Source organism: Ursus maritimus, unplaced genomic scaffold (genome assembly GCF_017311325.1).
Source record: "Ursus maritimus isolate PB19 unplaced genomic scaffold, ASM1731132v1 scaffold_18, whole genome shotgun sequence".
Classification (NCBI taxonomy): Eukaryota; Metazoa; Chordata; class Mammalia; order Carnivora; family Ursidae; genus Ursus; species Ursus maritimus.
Window position 1 is genome coordinate 43773499 of NW_024424230.1, and position 9212 is coordinate 43782710.

General features: G+C 40.1%; 1 protein-coding gene across 1 annotated transcript in view; it reads right to left on the reverse strand.

The window, feature by feature from the left end:
- The window catches only part of TAF4B (TATA-box binding protein associated factor 4b), a 127009-nt gene extending 119515 nt beyond the window's left edge, over positions 1–7494 (reverse strand). Inside the window, exon 1 of the mRNA XM_008692810.2 lies at positions 6656–7494. Coding sequence (XP_008691032.2) covers positions 6656–7007 — 352 coding nt within the window. The 5' untranslated portion in view covers positions 7008–7494. The remainder of the gene's footprint in view (positions 1–6655) is intronic.
- Between the last annotated feature and the right edge of the window lie 1718 nt (positions 7495–9212).

Below are 9212 nucleotides of genomic sequence, written 5' to 3' on the forward strand. Positions count from 1 at the left end.
TAATACTAGAATAGTTGAAGACAATACTGTGAATATAATAATAAGAACTCAACTAAAGTCAATGCTCTTCTAACTGAAGTGTTTATCTATCCCAAATGCCCAGTTCCAATGAGCAACAATCTAGGGGAAAGCACTTATAAACCTATAAAGGAAACTGAAAGCCAGGTACCAAGTCTCTTTGAATCAAATCCTAATAAATTTGATTCATTTTCCAATCATGACAGGAAAACCAGTTCACCTACTTATCCTACTGACATGTTGAGAGAAAGTAATCATAGATAAGGTTACAGAGCACCTTTCCCCTAAAAATATTAAGACGGTAAGGTGTAAAGTGGTCCAGTGCTCACTCTCTAACTGGTACATAATTTAACATACTACTCTACACATCTGCCCAGTGAACTGCTATGTCCCAAGATGACTTTCCTATTTTGTCTTGGCTGCAAGTTGACCTGGATAGTGGTTCTGATTTGTCCAACTTCCTAGCATTCCTACTGACCCTGAAATGAGAGCAGACCCACACAAATCTAAGAGTCAGAAAAACTTTTTATAATTTAATATCTATACGTAACTGCCTGACTGGTGACCTTCTAGTCTCTACTGAAATAAGTCTAGGGTTAAGAAGGTGAGGATGTACAAATGTCACCTCTTCACAAGTAGAGTAGAAATACAAAGTTAGGGGCGCCTGGGTGGCACAGCGGTTAAGCGTCTGCCTTCGGCTCAGGGCGTGATCCCAGTATTATGGGATCGAGCCCCACATCGGGCTCCTCTGCTATGAGCCTGCTTCTTCCTCTCCCACTCCCCCTGCTTGTGTTCCCTCTCTCGCTGGCTGTCTCTATCTCTGTCAAATAAATAAATAAAATCTTCAAAAAAAAAAAAAAGAAAAGAAATACAAAGTTATTCCTTAATACAGAACCAAAAATATTTTTCCCATAATATTTACAGATAGGATGGTCCTTGTGCAAGCACACAAAAGAAGCCTACTTTCATTTCCACAGGGTAGTCCTTTAAACACATAAAGGCAGACAAACATACCCAAAGTTGTTTTCTTGCTCAGGCACCAGGGCCCCAATTCCTTTAATGTTTTATATCATAGTTTCCCTTACTGAGCTTAAAGTCACTTAAATTTCTTCTTCTCTCATTCTGATAATTCTTTGAGTGAATAAAAGAAAAACTTAAGGGGTGCCTGGGTGGTTCAGTTGGTTGAGCGTCTGCCTTCGGCTCAGGTCACGATCTCGGGGTTTTGGGATCGAGCCCTACATCGGGCTCTCTGCTCAACGGAGAGCCTGCTTCTCCCTCTCCCTCTGCCTGCTGCTCCCTGCTTGTGCATGCTCGCTCGCTCTCTCTCTCTCTCCCTGTCAAATAAATAAAATATTTATTAAAAAAAAAAAAAAGAAAAACTTAAAGTCAATCAGTAAGTTTTTACAAACCCAGATTCTACTATCAGTATGGCACATCTTCTCTATTTTCCATTTACACAGCAGATTTGTCAAAACAGAACTTCTATTAACTTTATTAAATAATTTAATCTTTTAAAAGTAGGATCATATATTTTCAGGTGATTTTACCTTTTTAACTTGCCATATTTGTTTTTACATATGTATGTCTTAGTTTAGAAAAATATTGTTCGAGAAAAATTAAGCCCAGAATAACCTAAGGAAATTCTCAAAATCTCTTTAATTTCCAGGAAAAGAACTGTGTCTACCTTATTTATCACCACATCCATGGTAATGAGCATAGAACCTAGTATACAGTTAGCACAGAAATGTATGAGTAAGTTAAAAAATATAAAACTTTAATACACTCATATTTCCTTGATCCAGAAATTCCAAAAATTCTTAGAATTTGTTACCTGCCCCAAGAAAATAATCAAGACACACACCACAATCTAAATACAAAAACATTCGTTTTACTTTTGTCATTTTTTTAAACAAAAAGGCATAAGCAACCTAAATGAATAGAGAAAAAACTAAATATTAGATTATGCACCCATTAAAATTAAACTTTTGAGGTTAGAACATACAAAATTGTCACTATATAATGGTAAGTGAAAAAGAAGGATATAGAAATCAAAATAATAGAATCCCAATTATGTAAAAATAAATAAATAAATAAATAAATAAATAAATAAATAAAGGAAGCACCCATACATTTTGTTTCCCAAAGAAACTAAATTTGGGGGGAGTGAAATGTTCTCCACCTCTTGGAATGGTGGTCATACCTTTGTCAAAATTTTCAAAACTTACTGTAAATGGCTTCCTTTTTAAAATAAATGCACATGTAAAAAACTGTAGCTCCATAAAGTTTATATAAAAAAGGAAACTAAAAGATACGCTCAAAATATATGGGGTAATTTTTCTGTATTTTCCAAATTTTGTGTAACAGACAAAAAATGAGGGCACATAGACGTTGAGGTTACTTTCAAAATCCATCCTTTTAAATTATAATAAAATCTTTTAAAAAATAAAAAATAGTGAATTTGGCGGATGCAATACACATTAGATAAATAGCAACCAGAGTACCTATAGCTCAATGCTATACAGGTACCTTAAATATTCAGGACATGCCCGCTATGCAACTCTGTATTCCACACAAATGGTGTGACATGTAGACATATTCTTAGTTAATCCATAAGATAGTTCTATGAAGAAGGTCTGATCCTATTTTAGACATGAGAAAACTGACACTGAGGATGAGGTTAATAAACTTGCCCCAAATCACAAACCGATTAAGTGGTAGAGCTGGGATTCAAATCCAGGGCTGTTGATTCCAAGGCCAATGTTCTGCCCTTTATTGCTACACTTCACTGCTTTCCACAAAAGGCTAACCCATCAAGCCCCTTGTTATCTATAAATTTGATTACCACACCTAGTCCTTACTCTGAACTAAATTTGCCCTGAACTAAACCTTCCCAACTACTGTATATTATATACTTACTTTACTTCACAAACTAACAAGAGCCCTCTTAGGCACAGGTATTCAGCAACAAATCTATATAACATTATCATACACCCACATTTTTCTACATTTGAAGTTTGTATCTGTCCACACAATTATAGGACTCATCCTCTCTTACTGTTAACGAAAGTTTAGTCTGGAAAATTACTTATTAGATTCCATAGGTAGCTCTTTATTTTATATTTTCATCTTTTTAAAAAGATTTTATTTATTTATTTGACAAGAGACAGAGCACAAGCAGGGGGAGTGGCAGGCAGAGAAAGAGGGAGAATCAGGCTCCCACTGAGCAGAGAGCCAGATGTAGGGCTGGATCCGAGGACCCTGGGATCATGACCGGAGCTGAAGGCAGACACTTAACTGACTGAGCCATTCAGGCACCCCTACAGGTAGCTTTTTAAAATTAAGTATTAATGTTGTTGACTATGCATTTAAATGATCTTTTGGGGATAAAATTTGGTAATCCTACGCAAGGATTACCTTTTGAACTAACAATTCCACTTCCAGCAATTTATCCTATAAAAAACAAATTTTAAAACTGCACAAAAACACACAAAGATATTTATAATAGCATCATTTGTAATAACAGAAAGTAGTGCAAACAGTATCAATATCTACGAATAGCAAAGTGGTCAAAACATGATGGTACACTGATACAGTGGACTACTAAGCAATTTAAAAAATGAGGAAGATTTATAGGTACTAACATGAATAGGGTAACATATTGTTAATAGCAATACTCTGGTGAAGGGAGTATATTACATTTAAGTAATGCTTTTTTTTTTTCTTTTACATGAATCCTTGCTGCTTTTGTAAGCAGAATGAGCAAAGAAATTAAAAGTAAAATGCACCAATATGTGTAATGGCTCTTGGAATCCCTTTGGGGCTGCAGCCCTATTGTCCTCTTCTCTCTCCACATATACTAATGTGTGCATTCAAATACTCAGGTGCCCTCTCTGAGCAAGGAATTTATTAGGCCCTACGTAATAAAGTCAGCGACAGAGGCCCTACCCTCATGCAATATCCTTTGGGTAAAGCCAAGATGGAAACAAGAACCACTAGCTATCCAAGAACTGGTTCAGGAATTTGAGAAAGATCCAAATCCTATGCCATGCCTGAGCATGAAAGAGCTGACGTAAAAAGACCTGAACCATTTTACAATAACTTTCACAGACTTCTGTACAGTATGACCATCAAGCAGAATTTACCAGTTCATGACATAACAGAAGCAACCAAATCCTTGATCATCATTCTCAAACAAGTGATAGAAGAGACGCAGAATACCAAAAACAGAAAGAACTGCAGTCTGGCCCCAAATCCCACATGTTCATAAAAGAGAAGACTGAGAAGATCAAAGAGACTACTAAAAACATTCGACAGAGTAATTTTCAGGGCTTTGCTATAGCTTCTTTCATTTCCTCACAATGCTGTGCCTTTTTACTTCCAGCCCCTGCTCCCTAGAAAAACTTATGGGGTTTTTTATTTATTTTTTATTTATTTTTTTTTTGCCGGTCTGAGTTTCAATTACTGCTAAGCAAAATAAATAGAAGACAATATAATTAAGAGTTGAGTTCACTCCAAAGAATGTGATCTGTGCCTTTTTTCCCCCACTGAAATTCCAAGACACTTTCAGTTGAGGGAAGAAAGAAGGTAGAACACTCAAATTTACAATATAAGCAAAATATAAATAAAAATATTTATATTTTTAAAAACCACTTCTTTTCATTGAGGAAATTCTGAAGTAAACAAAAATCAAATACTTAAAAGTATTCATTATGTTGCAAAAAGAAAAGGTGACTTCTATGTGATTTAAACATCCCTGAGTAATCAATTACTAATACTCAGGATATAAAAGAATGGTACAAGACTTATATATTTTTTTAAGAAGTTAATCAGTATTTCCATTTCATTCCTCAACTATTTGTTATCTTATTGTGCACCAATGAGAGCACAAAGGTTAGTATGGTCTTCTGCCACCCATCAGTTGAAATATTCCCAAAAGCTGCTCTTCAAAATACCTCCCCACCTCCTCTGTAACTAACATTTCCCACAGGCAATTTATCTCGTCTCTCCGGTAGGTTTTTCCATGGTTAATAACCTAAAATGTTTTAGTGTAGTACACACCTAGGCTGTGGTCCTGGTTTCCAGCTATATAGCTCTGGCAAGTTTCAGTTTTGGTTTCTTTGTGTACAAAAGATTAGGCTCTAAAATTTTATGTCACTGTTTAGCCCTGATACTCAATGAGGCATATCCTACACACACACCAAGTGATAAGCACAGTATTGTGTAAACAGACCTGGATTCAAATTTCCTCTGACACCTATGAGGTGTCTGGCATTGGTCAAGTTATTTACCCTTAGAGACCTTTTCTTATTTGCTACCTATTATGACCAACAAAAGGATATAAATAATATATAAAAAGTGTATAGCACAGTATGCCTTCCACTAGTGATTAGATTCCACTTACAAGTTTTTACTCTTGATAGTTTTTCTATTTTAATACTTTTTTGATTGTTTCTAAACAATCTTCATTGACTAGACAGGAATTTAGTTTCTAACAAATTCGGAGGTGATTTCATTTAAACATATTCATAACTATAAGTATATGCAGGATGGCAATTTAGAACTGGCAGAAAATGTATTCAATGGCGTACACAGCATAGCCTTAAGTATATGTACCTCCTGTACCATACAAAACTGAAACAGAACTTCAGCTAAAGTAAAGAACATAATCTTTCCACAATGTTCACGATCAAACCAAACAATAGCTACAAAAGAGCCCCTATCATTTTGCTAGGGGATACTAAAATCGTGAATCCAATGCTTCACTTCTTTACCATCTTTGCATGTCCGAGTTTCAATTACTGCTAAGCAAAATAAATAGAAGGCGATATAATTAAGAGTCGAGTTCACTCACTCCAAAGAATGTGATCTGTGCCTTTTTTCCCCCCACTGAAATTCCAAGACACTTTCAGTTGAGGGAAGAAAGAAGGTAGAACACTCAAATTTACAATATAAGCAAAATCTCTGCATATATCATGAAAATCAGCCCAAACATGTAAACCCTGGGATAAAAAGTAGTCACAGACTCATTAACTGTAGCATCACACACCACTTCAAATATAACAATTGTGTCAACTCTGGCACTGCTCCCTATGAGAGGTATTCTTCTAACTGAAAATTACAATCATCACACATCTAAAGATCGTGTAGCAAGCATTATTCATTTCTGGTACTAGAAAAGCAGTGAACTTATTTCAGCTTGCTTAAATTTAAAATCCTCTTTGAGCCTTACAAGAACTTCTTTAAAGAATTTTTCTTTTAAATATGGCCATCTAAGCGTGTGGGTATATAAATTGGTCTCTTCTCCACATAAAAAATAAAAACTTTAGCTATTTTCTACTTTCTCCCACCTAGGAGCCAGTGCCTCAAAGGCCCTCCTGAAGATACTGCTCCAGCGTTTACTGTGTCACTTGGGTTAAAAAATTCTTTCCTTAAATATGGAAAAAACTATGCAGTAATGATTCAAAGAGGCTATATTAATCGTAAAGAAAAATCACTGCCCTGCAAAGTCAATTATGAAAGGTTCTCTCAGCTGAGTTTTTTAGAGCTACCAGCAAGCAGGCACAACCCGGTGCTGCGACGTTTCCCGTGCCACCGCTGGCTGGACCGATGGGTAAGCTGGAAAAGGTGATCGACATACCTGGAGGAAGCTGCAAATTAGCAGGCAACTGGATTGTTGTGTTGGGGGCTTTCACAGCGACTATCTGAGGAGCGGGCAGCGGAGGGCCGCTGCTGAGTTTAGGAAGAGTACTGACAGGAGCCACTTTGGTCACCAGGGTCCCGACGGGGGACCGCAGGGGCTGGGACACCGTGGACTCCACGCAGACACTGACAGGAGCCTTAGTCACGGCGCCCAAGGCCACGGGGGTGCTCTCCACCCGGACAGGCAGAGTCCCAGCGGGGGCCATCGTCACAGTCCCGGAGGCGCTCACACCGGCGGAGGGAGCGGCGCCGGCCGGTTCCGTGAGGCCCGCGGGCATCCCCAGGTGCATCAGCGGCAGCTGCGACGCTGCCGTTCCGGGAGCAGAGGCGAGGGGAGGCTTGACAAGCGGCAGCCGACTCCAGAGCAGTTCCGGCTCCACAGCATCGCTAGGGAGAGGCGCAGGGGCCGCGACACAGAAGTCAGTGACGGGCGCCGGCTGGACACCGAGACCCGCGCGTCCCGGACCTCCCTCCGGTCCGTGCGGCCCCGGCTGCAGCGACACCTGCTCGGGCGCTCGCCACTTCCTCAGCGGCGCTCACACGTGCGCCGACTCAGCCCGGCGCCTCAGCATCGGGTCCCGCAGCACCGGAGCCCGGCTGCGGGGTTCCCGGAAGAGCGTCACTTCTGCTCCCACCGCCCAGCAAAACTCTGCGCCCCAGTTCCCCCGCCAGAAATTTCAAAAACTACAAACCCGAGCGCCCCAAAGCCCCCTACACACACTCGGCGTGGCCCCGCCGCGCGGCCACGCCAGCCATGTTTATATAGCCACGCGGAGACCTCGCGCACGCGCACAGGCCGCCACCGCCGGCCCGGGCTTCCCCCGGAATCCGGCCCTGTGATTGGCCGCAGACTGGAATCGCGCTCGTGACGTCACTAGGGACGGCTCCAGAGGGCGTTAGAATCTTCCCCAGCATCAGGAGGAAGGAGGGTCAAGTTGCCAAAAATCTACCACGTGGGAGGGGCAGACCGCACTTGGAAAACTGCGACATTCGGGTACCTCTCCTTGGTATCCCTAGTGGTATGTTCCTTTAAAATCCAGGAGTGTAATTTCCACACGCTTTTACTTTGAGGAAAAAAATGGGAACTGGTTTCAGAGAACGGTAACTCAGTAAGACTTAATCACGCTTCCTCTGTTTTTCTGCGAGCTTCGCCCTGAAGCGTCGCAATGTGAGCGTTACAGTTGACATTGTGGGAAAAAAAAGCGTTCATTTCTTTCTTTTCAGTGTTTAAGAATGGCGTATAATTTTATACTCTGTAAAATAAGCCTATTTTAGAGTTGAACTGCCCCAAAGGAAAATCGTTTTCTTCCTTTGGGCGGCTATAGGTATCTCTTGTCACCTCTAAACGTAAATTGTTTACGTTTTTATCTCCTTGAAAACTGGGACAGTGTCTTTTGATTTCTGCATCCTCAGATTCTAGCAATTAGATTTTAACTGCAATCCTAAATATTATTTGAAAAAGTGAAAAGTGTTTGTTAAATGAATCAGTAAGTCCAATATACAGAAAAACTTGCTCCTTGGAGATCTAGTTAGAGAAGATAACTTGATTTCAGGCGTTTGTCGGAAGATTATGTTTGTAGGAACCGAGACTATAACTGAAGGAGATTTTGCAAGTAGGCAGTCAAGGTGATCTTTACAGCTGCTAGTTTTCTCCTTCCCTATAAGCTCCAATGGACTGGATCTACTCAACAGCCCTCATGCTTCACTACGTTTGCTGTCTCTCCCATGTCAACCAGTCCAAATCAAGAGCCCATCTTATGATTCAGATCATTTGCAACCTTCCCCATTCATGAAGACTTACTGATCACCTGGCCTCTAGAAAACACAGTGGAGTTGGGGAGAGGATGAATTTATCGAGGGCTCCTTGTGTGCTGTTCACTAAGAGGTATATTTTCTTGTTTTGTTTTTAACAGCCATTTAATTGTGTTGATTTAAAAACTGCAGTTAAAAGAGTAATTTTCCGGGGCGCCTGGATGGTGCAGTTGTTAAGCATCTGCCTTTGGCTCAGTGCGTGATCCCAGCGTTCTGGGATCGAGCCCCACATCAGGCTTCTCCGCAGGAGCCTGCTTCTTCCTCTCCCACTCCCCCTGCTTGTGTTCCCTCTCTCGCTGGCTGTCTCTCTCTGTCAAAAAAATAAATAAAAATCTTAAAAAAAAAAAAAGAGTAATTTTCCAGGAAACTGGGATCCAAAACAGTCTGTATGAAACCAAAGTACATCTCTTTCCATATCTCCACAAGTATCTAATTCATCATATATTCCGTATGCCCCTGGCAAAATGCGTTGCACATAAAAGGTGTTTAATAAATATTTGCTAAATGAATCAAACAGATCTATGCAACATTTTCAGTGAAGCAATATGGTCTAGTGCTTTCAAATCTTAGATCTGCTTTTCACTAGCTGGGCAAATTGTTTAGCCTTGTTTTTTTTCTCCATAGAGTGTAGTTCAATAAATACTTGCAGAAGGAGGGCTCACAGTTTGTTCTGAGGACTCTCC